The following is a 13,364-nucleotide window of genomic DNA, read 5'->3' as shown; positions in this document are numbered from 1 at the left end:
CTGTGGCTTTAAAGGTTTGTCTTGTGGTCGGGTGATCGGGGCCTATTAATAAATTGAGTGGTTGTCTTGCTGCCTCAATCTTATGAAGTCAGAATGACAAGAGTTGGAAGGGACCTTGTAGGTCATCTAGTCCAACCTCCTGCTCAAGCAGGAAACCCTACAGCATTTCAGACAAATGGCTGTCCAGTTTCTTCTTAAAAGCCTCCCGTGATGGAGCACTATAATTGATTGCACATAGCTTCTGGGTATTAAAATGATTGATTGCACATAGCTTCTGGATATTAAAATGAGAGCAACAAATGCATTATGGAAATGACAAGCGAGAAACAAATATAAGGAATATATGCGGGTAAATTATGTTATTGCCTTGGGCAAGGTTTTTCAAAGTGAACAGCTTGAGATCTTTGGGATCTCTACGGAGATCGACTAGGGGAAAAAGCAAAGAAAGTAATCATCCCAATTGAGAAACGGGCATCAATAGAATTTTTTAAAGGTACTGTCAGCTCTGGCAAGTCACTTAAGAGAAATATTGCTAGAAAGACTGTTTAAGGAATTATCTAAGCCATTTTATTTATTTATGACACAAAGCTGCCCAATTTGCACAAGTAGTGACATCATTGCTAACTTAAAACTAATTTAAAAGGCACACATTTTCTTTCCAAATCAGAAGGAACGTTCTCCAGTTTTAAGTCGGATGAGAAATGGCTTAAACCCTGTTGATTAAGGTGGCAACATGAAAAGTTACAATGGCACTGAAAAAAGTGACTTATGACCGTTTTTCACAGTTAACGGCGGTTGCAACATCCCCACAGTCATGAGAGACCAGGCGAGGAGATGCGTGCCTCGATGTGAGTGATATTGAGTTGGCCACACCCAGCCAATAACATGACCACCAAGCCACGCCCACCACCTAAGCCACGCCCACAGAACCGGTTAACAAATTTGAATCCCACCCCTGGATCAAGCTATTTTCCAAAGCACCTGAAGGCCAGACAAGGAATAATGGATGGAAACGGAACAAGGAGAGATTTAACCTGGAAATAAGGAGAAACTTTCTGACAGGGAGAACAATCAACCAATGGAACAGAAGTTGCCTTCGGAAGTTGTGGCAGCTTCATCACTGGAGGCTTTCAAGAAGACATTGGACTGCCATCAGTCAGAAATGGTGTAGGGTCTCCTGCTTGGGCGGGGGTGGGGGGTTGGACTAGATGACCTATAAGGTCCCTTCCAAATCTGATTATCTGTTATCTGACCCAGCCACTGCTTAGGATATTTCTGTCATGTGAATGTTAAAAGAAAATGTAAGATACAAGCTGCCTCCCTTGCTTTTGTGCGGATTTTGGCGATCCGAGGGGAATAAAAGTTTTGGGTGGAATGGTGCAGAGGAAGTCTTACTGTGAAACATTCTCCCAGCCGGGGTTGGGGCCAGAGGGGCAAAGGTGGGATGGCTTCTGGATCCCAACATCTTTAGGAGATCCACTGCTCCCAGTGACAGTGCCATTATCATCTCTAATAAAAGCCAGAGATTGGGCAAGGTTTTTCCATTTCTCTCACCTTTTCCAGGTCAGGATGGGGGAAACGGACAAGGTATGTCCTTGTCCCAGAGCATCCAACTCCCAGGAAGCCTCCCAATCTGTCCATCACGAGAGTCTACGGCACAAATGGGATGCTGTGAAACTCCACAAGTGGTTTGTTTATGGAACATGAAGCATAAACAGTTGCCATCCAGAAAGGAAATGTTGAGATAGGAATAGACGGGGCAGTATGAAGAACCCTGGGCCCTGCCTCCTTCCACCCCATGCTTTTAAAGCTTAAACGCAGGGCTGCCTTTGAGGCAGGGGGTGCAAATAGCAACCCCTGCAAAGCCAGGTAAAGGTGGCTCATCCACAACCCAGGATTAGGCCAACCCCACAAACCGGGATTAAGCCAACTGCCTTTTAGCAAAAAGAGTGAATCGGATCCTGTCTTTAATTAATTTTATTTTTTTAAGATGGGGCAGTTGGTTCCCTCTGCAAGTTGAGATCAGCCCTTCACCCAAATTGGAGCAGATCAAGCCCCCAAGTGGGGCACATCAACCCCTTAATTGAGGCACATCAGCCCTTCACCCAAATTGGAGCACATCAACCCCCCAAGTGGGGCACACCAGCTCACCAAGTTGGACACACCAACCCCCCCAATTGGGGCACATCAACCTCCCAAGTGGGGCACATCAGCCCCTCAATCAGCCCACCAAGTGGGACACACCAGTCCCCCCAATTGGGGCACACCAACCCCTCAATTGGGGCACATCAGCACCTCAATTGGGGCATACCAGTCCACCAAGTGGGACACACCAGCCCCCCAATTGGGGCACATCAATCCAAGTGGGGCACACCAACCCCTCAATTGAGCACATCAGCCCCCAATTGGAGCACATCAACCCAAGTGGGGCACACCAACCCACAATTGGGGCACACCAACCCCACAATTGGGGCACACCAGCTCACCAAATGGGACACACCAGCCCCCAATTGGGGCACATCAACCCCCCAAGTGGGGCACATCAGCCCCTCAATCAGCCCAAGTGGGACACACCAGCACCCCCAATTGGGGCACATCAGCCCCTCAATTGGGGCATACCAGCCCACCAAGGGGAACACACCAGCCCCCCCCCCCCAAATTGGGGCACATCATCCCAAGTGGGGCAGATCCCCGGGGGATTTGGGCAGGCCCAGCCCCTCCCGGGTAGAAACACCAGGCGTGGAGGTCGGTTGCCCGTCCGTCCCCTCCTTGCCGCGGTCAGGCGGAGAGGGGCCACTTCAGGACACGCGGGGCTGTCGTGGGAACGCCCTGCCCGTGGGTCGTCGTCGGACGTCACGCAGGTGCCCAAAAGCCGGCATCCTTTGCGGCATCCGTCCGTCTCCAAGGTTAAAGCCGGCTCTTTCCCTCTCTTGCTTTCTTACCCGGGTTTAATCCGGGTTCAGACACACACACACACCCCTTCCCACTCTCCTCCTTCCACGGGACAGATCTCGGGAGTGGGGGGAAGGAGTGGGGGGGAGATCCCAGGATCTAGATTTCCCCCCTTTCCTCCCCCAACCCCCGGGCACCTCTCCGCAGTCCTCCCTTCGGTCCCTCCCTCCGCCCGGGAGCCAATCAGGGCGATGGGAAGCGGCCGTGCGTGGCTGCCCGTGTCTCGTCCCTCCCCTGTTCCCACGTTCAAGTCTGCGGGGGCCGTATAAAAGCCGGCCATTTCAAGGACTCGTTCTCAGTCCGCCGGCAGCCCCTTTTCGCCGTCCGTCTTTCCTTCCTTCCTTTCTTTCCTCCGCCTGCCGGCTCGCAAGCCTCCCGGCCCCGCCAAAGCATCATCATGACCGACGCGGCCATCTCTTTCCTCAAGGACTTCTTGGCGGGCGGCGTGGCGGCCGCCATCTCCAAGACCGCCGTGGCCCCCATCGAGCGGGTCAAACTCCTGCTCCAGGTGAGGGGAGGCGGGCCTCCGAGGGCCAGGAGGGGGATGAAGGACTGGGGAGGGGGGTCAGCTGGAATCCAGCTGTGAGAGGAGGGAGGGAGGGAGGGCTTCCTTCGGGCCCCGGGGGAGGGGGTCTGTCTGGAAGGGCGTCCGAGGGGGCTCCTGTCCCGCCGCGTGGGCAGAGGCGGCCTAGTTGCGGATGGGGAAGACGCGCCCTGCCCTTCCTCAAGGTCGCCCCAAGGAGATGGGGGGGGGGCAGCTGAACCCCTTCTCTCGGCTGCCCTCCCCCTCCCCTTGCTTCCTGCCCTCCCCTCACCTGGGCTCCCCCTCCCGTTTATGAACCCCTCCGCTTTGATGCCCCCCCCAGGTAACACACAGCCCCTCCTGACCCCCTCCCTCCCTGGAACTGGGCTCCCCTCCCGTTTATGAACCCCTCCGAATGCCCACCTCAGAAACCCCACGGTCTCTGAGTCCCTCCCTCTCTCTCCTCACCTGGGCTCCCCCTCCCTCTGCTTTGCTGGCCCCCACCCCAGAAACCCCACGGCTGCTTCGTGGCCTCCCCTCTTTACCCAGACTTGGGCCCCCATCTCATTGATGAACCCCTTCCCCTTGGATGCCCCTCCACCTCAGAAAACCCCACAGTCCCTTCCTGAGCCCTCCCCCTCTCTCCCTCCCCTCACCTGGGCTCCCCGTTCCTGTTTATGAACCCCTCCGCTTTGATGCCCCCCTCCCCATGGCAGAAACCCCAAGGCTGCTTCCTGGCCTCCCCTCCCTTACCCAGACCTGGGTTCCCTCCCCAGCTCATTTGTGAACCCCTTCCCCTTTTGATGCCCCCCACCTCAGAAACCCCATGGCTGCTTCCTGAGCCCCCCACCTCTTCTGCTCCACCCCCCCTCCCGGACCTGGGCTCCCCATCTCCTTTATGGACCGGCGGGGGCCGTGTCTCCAGAATAGCCGCGGATCCTCCTTCCCAAACCCATCCGGTTCTTAGGCTGGCCTGGGTCCCTCACCCACCCACAGGAAACCAACCCTTCCCCGTCCCTTGCCCCGGCACCCTCCCCGGCTGGTTGCGGTGGCAACGACGGGCAAGCTGGCAGCGCTGGAGCAAACTGGTTTGGTTGATGCCAACCTCCGCCCGGGCGTTGGGAGAGATTGAATCGGTGGCAGCCAAAGAGAGCAGGGCGAAGCCGCACAAGGCCTTTGGCAAATTATTCTCTCTCTCTCTCTCGCCAGCAGCAGCTGCTGCTGCGGAGGTCCCTGCCTTCTTCTCCAGGCCTCTTTGAGCGGCTTTCCTGCCTTTGCAAGGAAAGATTAATCCCGTCCTCTGTCCGTCTGTCACTCCGCCGGTTTTTTTTATTTCGGCCATCCTGTGACCTTGAAGGGAAAGAAGGGCACTTGGTCCAAAATCTGGGAACCAGATGAAACCTTGTCTTGCTTCCACTCTGCTCTCCCGGCAAAGCCTCGAAAGGAGCTGCTTTTCTCAAAATAAATTCAAAAAAATATCATCCCACTCTCCCCCTTTTGTCTCCTATCTGCTTGCCGGGCCTGTGAGTAAAGGCCTAGCAAGGTCACTGGAGATTTACACCCGGCATCCTAACAGTCTTGCAAGAGGAAGCTTGTAAAGTCACGTTTTGCCCTCCCCCAGGCCAATTTAGGGATGGGCTGAAAAGCCGAAAAAATGCAGCGGTTTGGGAGCCTGGGTTGCCACCCCACCCCCACCCCGTGGCTTAGCAAGCGGCTAAGGGGCACCTTGATCCCAGGACGGCGCCAAGCCGCAATCACCCAAGAAAGAGGTCACCTTGCAAGAGAAAAAAAACTTATCACTGGGTGGATTACAACCCATTGTCTTCACCTAAGCTCAGCCAGAGGCAAATCAATTCAGATCGGCCTGTGGCCTCTGGCTGGTCTTGTAAACTTCACCCTGGAGGAACTGAGAGCTCTGGGTTTTCTCTGGATCACAGCTCTTAAATTTCCAAGCTTTCGAAAGCAAAACCGCCGGGATTTTTAAAAAACGGGACCCCAAAATGCCGGTGGTTTTGTAGGCCTAGGACAAACCACCAACTATGAAAAGGTTTCTTTTTTTAAAAAGGAGAGAATTTCAACAGCAGTTTCTTCCTTCTGTCTCAGGGTGGAGAAAGAAAAACTTCCGGGGAATTTCCCGTACAGTATTTGACAAGATGCAGCGTGTTTTTTTATTTTTTTTACTATACAGGACTTGTCATGATTTTGATGTTTCAAAACAGATTGCGAGGCCTTGCCACAGTTCCAAAGATTGCCTTTGTTCTGTGATTTTGGGGCCACCTCTTGTGCCCTTGGACGACTAACCCTGGTTTGTCCAAAACCCACAAAGGGCATTGGGTTGTGTAATCTCAAAGCTAAAAAGTTTCACTTTCTGTTTTGAATCATTTGAGCTGTCTTAAGTTTGAACGTTGCAAAGGGGCAATGGGCCCAAACACTTTAACACAAGGTTCATCAAACTTGGCAAGTTTAAAACTTGTGGACTTCAAACTCCCAGAACTCCCGAGCTAACATGACTAGAGGAGAAATTCTGGGAGTTGAAGTCCACAAGTCTTAAAGCGGTCAAGTTTGAAGACCTCTGCTTTAATAATTTGGATGTTTCCTGGGGTCTAGGGCTCAGGATGTGTTAATGGCCCTGTTACTTGGTGTGATGATTAGTTAATTAACCATCTGCTGTTTATACTGATTTATTGGGTGGATGTTATTGTTTTAATGTCTTTTAAAGAGTTTTCATTGTTTTAGAATATTAGAATTGTTAAGCCACCCAGAGTCACTTGGCTGAGTTGGGTGGGTATAGATAGTGAGTGTGGTGAGGGAGAAAGAGAGAGAGAGAGAAAAGAAGGAGAGAGAGAGAAAGAAAAAAGAAAGAGGGAGAGATAAAAAGTGTGAAGGAGAGAGAGAAAGAAAAAGAAAGGGGGAGGAAAAGAGAGAAAGAAAGGGAGGAAAGAGAAAGAAAAAAGAAGAGGGAGAGAGAAAAAGAAAAAGGGTATGAAGGAGAGAAAAAGTAAAAAGAAAGAGGTGGAGGAAGAAAGAGAAAATGAAAGGGAAAGAGAGGGAGATAGAAAGAAAAAGAAAGGGGAGAAGGAGAGAAAGAAAGGGGGACAAAGAAAGAAAAAGAGAAAGAAAAAGAAGAAAGAGGGAGAAAGTGAAAAGAAAAGAGGGGGAGAGAGAAAGAAAGAGGGAGAGAGAAAGAAAAAGGAAAAAGAAAGAAAGGGGAGAAAGAGAGAAAAAAAAAGAAAGAAAGAGAAAGATTGAGAGAAAGAGAATCTGAACTGGAGCCGGTGCTGCTCTTTCTTACCTTCCCCTCTTGGCAGGTCCAACATGCCAGCATGCAGATCACGGCCGAGAATCAGTACAAGGGCATCATCGATTGCGTGGTGCGGATCCCCAAAGAGCAAGGGTTCCTCTCCTTTTGGCGGGGCAACCTGGCCAACGTCATCCGCTACTTCCCCACGCAAGCCCTCAACTTCGCCTTCAAAGACAAGTACAAGCAGATCTTCTTGGGCGGCGTTGACAAAAGAACCCAGTTCTGGCGCTACTTTGCCGGCAACTTGGCTTCCGGGGGCGCCGCCGGAGCCACATCGCTCTGCTTTGTCTACCCTCTCGATTTCGCCCGTACCCGGCTGGCGGCAGACGTGGGCAAAGCCGGGATGGAACGTGAATTCAACGGCCTCGGCGACTGCTTGGTGAAGATCTTCAAGTCCGATGGGCTTCGGGGGCTCTACCAAGGCTTCAACGTCTCTGTCCAAGGAATCATCATCTACAGGGCAGCCTATTTTGGCATTTACGACACCGCCAAAGGTAACGGGAGTGGGGGAATGGGGTTTGTAGTCCTTTGCCCTGCCACCCCACTGCAGCTTTAAGGCAGCTTGGGCAACCATTTAAGATAGGTGGACTTCAACTCCCAGAATTCCCCAGGCAGCAAAGTTGGCTGAGAAGTTCTGGAGATTGAAATCCACAAGTCTTAAAGTTATCGAGGTTGGAGATTTCTGCTCTTAAGGTACGTTTTTTCCCCCAACTTTAGCAACTTAAAGGTAGGTGGACTTCAATTCCCAGAATTCCCCAGACAGGAAAGTTGGCTGAGAAGTTCTGAGGATTGAAGTCCACAAGTCTTAAAGTTACCATGGTTGGAGAGTCCTGCTCTTAAGCCATTTCCCCCCACAACTTTAGTAATTTAAGGTAGGTGGACTTCAACTTCCAGAATTCCCCATACAACAAAGTGGGCTGAGAAGTTTTGTTTTTTTAATTTAATTTAATTTTATTATTTTAGAAAAAAAAAATTGCCACCAATTTGCGCATGGCGACTCAAGGCGGCTTATGTGGATACAAAAACCATATAAAAGAAATAAACAGAATAAAAAGAAATATATAAAGTTCTGGGACTTGAAGTCCACCAGTCGTAAAGTTGCCAAGATTGGAGATCCCTTCTCTAAAGCAATTTTTTCAACTTTAGCAACTTTACGATAGGTGGACTTCAAGTCCCAGAATTCCCCAGGAAACAAAGTTGGCTGAGAAGTTCTGGGAATTGAAGTCTGCAAGTCTTAAAAGTCGCCATGGTTGGAGAGTCCTGCTCTTAAGGTATTTTTTCCCCAACTTTAGCAACTAAAAGTAGGTGGACTTGAACTCCCAGAATTCCGTAGACTGGAAAGTTGGCTGAGAACTTTATTTTTTATTTCATTTTAGAAAATTTATAGTGCTGCCGACTTGCACATGGTGGCTCAAGGCTGATACAAAAAAACATATAAAAGAAATAATAAAAAGAAATATAAAATTCTGGGGATTGAAGTCCACCAGTTGTAAAGTTTCCAAGGTTGTAGACTTCTGCTCTAAGGCATTTTTTCCCTCAACTTTAGCAAGATTGAAGATAGGTGGACTTCAACTCCCAGCATTTCCCATCCAGCCACACCGACTGAGGAATTCTGGGAGTTGAAGTCCGCCTATCTTAAAAGTTACCACGGTTAGGAAATGCCACTCTTAAATGGACCGTAATTAAGCAGAGTTTTTGGTTCCTTTACCCAGGAATGCTTCCCGACCCCAAGAACACTCACATCTTAATCAGCTGGATGATCGCACAGTCGGTAACGGCTGTTGCAGGCCTGACCTCATATCCCTTCGACACCGTCCGGCGGAGAATGATGATGCAATCTGGTCGCAAAGGAGGTGAGTATCTAGCTTTTCCAGTAGAAAAGAACATTTGTACATTGAATGTGGAATCTTTGATGCTCTCTGAGCTCTTTGGACTTTTCATGACCCAACTAGCTGGTAACATGGATGATGTTACCTAGTTGGGTTATGAAACGTCTGCAAACCACCAAGGGCTCCATCTAGCTTTTCTTCCAAATATCCCTTTGTAGCTGTACTTAGCAGCTTGCCTTCTCCCTTGGGCATACACAGTAGAGAGAGAAACATGTACCGTATATGCCGGCGTATAAGGCGACCCGGCGTATAAGGCGACCCCCAACATTTCCACTCAAAATATAGTTTGTTATATACTCGCCCCTCTTCCGCCGCCCTTCCACTTTTGCACTTTTTTTTTTTTTTGAGGCACTTTTGTCTACCGTGGAAAGCGAATCCCGTGAAGCTGAAAGGAGCAGCCAGCCTTCTCCCAGCTCCCAAGGAAACGAGGCTCGCACCGCCGGGCTCCGCTGAGGTATCCGGCTGGGGCTGTCAGGAGTTGTTACCGCTGGCGCGGCTCCGCGCGGCTCCAGTCCTGCGTTGCCTCGGGAAGGAAAGGCAAAAAGGAAGAGCCGCGGCTTTTGCCTTTCCCTTTCCGAGGCAACGCAGGACTGGAGCCGCGCGGAGCCGCGCCAGCGGTAACAACTCCTGACAGCCCCAGCCGGATACCTCAGCGGGCTCGGGCGGTGCGAGCCTCGTTTCCTTGGGAGCTGGGAGAAGGCTGGCTGCTCCTTCGGCTTCACGGGATTCGTTTCCACGGTGCGCAAAAGTGCCTCAGCTGCAGGCAGCCGCAGTGCTTCCCAATTACTATTTGCCGGCGTATAAGGCGACCCGGCATATAAGGCGACCCCCAATTGGAGGCATCTTTTCAGGGCAAAAAAGTCATCTTATACGCCGGCAAATACGGTAACTTAAGAGAGAAAATTATGTTTTCTAAACAACAGGGATGTCTTCAGCAAGTCAGTTTTAATTCAGATCAGTGGAGCTGTTGATTTAGCTTTTAGAGGTGATCTCAGATCTGGTTGCTTTCTAACCAGAGATCCAAGGTGTTGTACATGCCAGGGGCCAGGATGTCTGATTCTACAGATGTTATAGGACTACAGTTCCCATCATTATTCTTTTTTTTTTCCCGCTTGGCTGACATTTCAAGAGCTTTAGAGGGTCACCAACAGCTTATCTCCACAGGGAAAAATACTTTCCTAAGGGACAACGACACTGCTTTAAGGAGATGGTTGAAGGCTCAGGATTGACCGTCTGCCCTTAGCGTCAATAAACATATGATTTAATCAGACTTCAGATGTCTAAAATCTGGGTCATTTATTCATTATTTGCACCACTCCATCAATACCACCAGTTGTAACTATGATTCATGGATAAGCTGCCTTGTGTTTAAGCAGATGAAAATGTAATCCTTTGGCTTTCTAAATTTATTTATTTTTAAATGCATTTGAAACTCCTGTTGGGCTAGTCTTGAAAACCCTCAATCTTCCTCTACATCACCTACATTAAGAACTTGTCCATTATTCTGCATTACTTTTTGGTCAATTAGCTATGTTCGAAACAAACTTCTTCCATGACAATGGAAGACAAAATAAAGTTAGCCGCTAAATATTCCCCTTTTAGAAAAACCTCCTCTCCTGTATTAATAATGACTCATATTGAGCTGAATGGCCACCTGGAGAAGCCCTAAGTCAAAAGGGGGGGGAAAATTACATTTTCAGCTCAAACATTTTCCCTGAATTTGTTGCGAAAGGTTAAAAAGACCCTAATAGTTTGTCATTAGGAGTTGAACTCTCTTTGATGTAATTTATGAATTGTCCTTTCTCTATAAAGATGACATTGGATTCTTACCGTAGTTCTGATTGGTTGAATTTGGCAGGAGCATGCTGTGAGTGGTTGCAACCTTAGCCAATCAAAAGCATCTTCTTCATCTGGCTATCCTCTTCGGATTCAGTTCCCAGAACTTGCACTGATGATGCTTAAAATATTACAAGGAGGCATCCCATTTCCCATTCATCTCAAACCATCATTTAGTCCAGTGTTTTTCAACCTAAGCAAGTTTGAGATGCATGGACTTCAACTCCCACAATTCCCCTGCCAGCAGGGTCTTCTGGGAGTTAAATGTCCATGCATCTTAAAATGGTGAAGTTTGAGAGAGAGAGAAAAAAATTGACGTAGTTTGAAGTTAACGCCTTATTTATCTCTCTTCCCTTTCCTCTGTTTCTTCTGTGCTCCATTTTAAATTGTGTTGTCAGGGCAGAAATGTTTCTGTTCTAAAAAGTAATTTATTAGGACCCCCAAAGGTGCTTTACCTGGAGGAAACTTGTTTGTTTGTTTTTTTCTTTTGAAGATGTTTTGCTTCTCCTCCCAAGAAGCTTCTTCAGCTCTGACAGAATAGTGGGGAATGGAAGCTTCTGCTAGAGTTGAAGAAGCTTCTTGGAGAAGCGAAATGTCTTCAAAAAACAAACAAGTCCCAGTTGCCTCCTGGAAAAAGAAAAAAAAAAAAAGCACCTTTGGGATAACTACGACCTGGAGGATGGAGAATCTCTCCGGACAATTTGTTAGGATGTCAGCGTTCCAGAAAACCTCCACTCCAACAAATAACTCCGAGACAGACCACCTTCTCAGAAGTTCTGTTTTATTTGGATAGTAAACTGGCACATCTGGGGAATCCCAAATCTGAAAGTTCCGGACTTCTTTGCAATAAGTAAAAAATTACAAATCCACCCCCTGTACCCATCATTGCATCACATGACCCAATCACCATCCGTCCCAACTTGAGACACCCTCACCCAGGTGCAGAAATGACATGACCTTGACTTAGAAAAAGAATGCTATTGTGTCTAACCACATACACTCCAAGAAAGTCCCCCCCTCCCATTTTCCCAGGCTCAAGAATGTGGCAGTGTGGAAGCATCCGGTGTCAATATGGCTTCCAAAGCTTATATAAGATTTCTCTAGCACTAGCCAAGCCGCAACAGTATCAACAGTGGAGACTTTGCAACCCAACAGGACAGACACAGACTCCAGAGAGTAGTTAGGACTGCACAAAAAAACAATTGCTACAAACCTGCCTTCCATGGAGGACCTGTATTCTGCACGAGTCCAAAAGAGGGCTGTGAAAATATTTAGAGACCCCTCACATCCCGGACATAAATTGTTTCAACTCCTTCCCTCAAAACAACACTGTAGAGCACTGCACATCAGAACAACTGGAAACAAGGACAGTTTTTCCCCGAACGCCATCCCTCTGCTAAACAAATAATTCCCACAACACTGTCCAGCTATTTACAAAGTCTGCACTACTATTACTATTAATCTTCTCATCACTCCTTATCGCCCACCCCTCCCACTTGTGACTGTATGACTGTAACTTTGTTGCTTGTATCCTTACGATCTATATTGACTGTTTCCCAGTATGATTTGATTGCTTATTTGTACCCTGTCACTATCATTAAGTGTTGTACCTGATGATTCTCGACTCTTGATGAATGTATCCTTTCTTTTTATGTATACTGAGAGCATTTACACCAAGGCAAATTCCTTGTGTGTCCAATCACACCTGGCCAATAAAGATTATTCTATTCTATTCCATTCCATTCCATTCTTCTATTCTTTCCCTGTTCTATTCTATTCTACTCTACTCTCGTCCCCTATTCTACTCTACTCTACTCTACTCTACTCTACTCTACTCTACTCTACTCTACTCTACTCTCGTCCTCTACTCTACTCTACTCTACTCTCGTCCCCTATTCTACTCTACTCTACTCTACACTATTCTACTCTACTCTCGTCCCCTACTCTACTCTACTCTCGTCCCCTATTCTACTCTACTCTACTCTACTCTACACTACTCTCGTCCCCTACTCTACTGTCATCCCGTATTCTACTCTATTCTATTCTATTCTAAATGGGCCCTGCATTATTGCCAACATTGGATGAATTTAATTGCTCATTTTCTCTCTCTCTTTTTCCCCCCAGCTGACATCATGTATTCTGGAACAATTGATTGCTGGCGGAAGATTGCCCGGGACGAAGGCGGCAAAGCATTTTTTAAGGGCGCGTGGTCCAACGTCCTCAGGGGAATGGGCGGTGCTTTCGTCTTAGTCTTGTACGACGAAATCAAGAAATATACATAAGCTGGAACGCCCCCATCCCCACCCCTTCCCACTCCTTAGACGACCCTTCCCACGTAATATTCCATGGACTTGCATCTAAAACTATTTATCGTTTCCCTCCCGGGTTGGCGTCTCTTTACTTGACGGAGAGGCCCTGATTTTTTTCCTGCCTGATCCCCGTTCTCAAGTCATTCCTTCGACGATGGGACTCAAACTTTATTTTTATTCAGTCACTCCTGTTAAAATAAGTTTGAGAAATAAAATGGAAGAAGGAAAAAAAAAAAAACCCCGGCACCCAAATTTTGTTTGTTGATTTCCTCCTTCTCTTGGATAATGAACAAAATGTTTTGCTGGAACTGCGTGATAGATAATAATGGTAGATATAGTAGAACTTCTCCAGCTGTTCTAAGCAGAGGGGGTTGGACTAGAAGACCTCCAAGGTCCCTTCCAACTCTGTTGTTCTATTCTGTTACTCAACTGCAATTCCCAGGTGTTCAGTTCATGCTGAATAATACAGGTGATTCTGGATTTATGAGCATTCACTTAGTAATTCTTCAAATGGAAGAAAGTGACCATTTACAATTGTGACAGTGACACCTGCA

The 13,364-nt window shown here is 48.2% G+C and overlaps 1 protein-coding gene across 1 annotated transcript; it reads left to right on the top strand.

The window, feature by feature from the left end:
• The first annotated feature begins 3,246 nt into the window (after nt 1-3,246).
• SLC25A5 (solute carrier family 25 member 5) lies at nt 3,247-13,048 on the top strand. Its single transcript, XM_087972162.1, has 4 exons — nt 3,247-3,460; nt 6,784-7,270; nt 8,489-8,629; nt 12,626-13,048. Exons 1-4 carry the CDS (start codon nt 3,350-3,352, stop codon nt 12,781-12,783), a joined length of 897 nt encoding a protein of 298 aa, XP_087828288.1. The 5' UTR covers nt 3,247-3,349; the 3' UTR covers nt 12,784-13,048.
• Nucleotides 13,049-13,364: the final 316 nt, after the last annotated feature.

This window comes from Notechis scutatus, chromosome 10 (genome assembly GCF_049901735.1).
Source record: "Notechis scutatus isolate UNSWTSFEM ecotype Mainland chromosome 10, rNotScu1.2, whole genome shotgun sequence".
NCBI lineage: Eukaryota > Metazoa > Chordata > Lepidosauria > Squamata > Elapidae > Notechis > Notechis scutatus.
The sequence above is the reverse complement of the archived record's forward strand: the minus strand, read 5'-3'. Positions and strand labels throughout refer to the sequence as shown.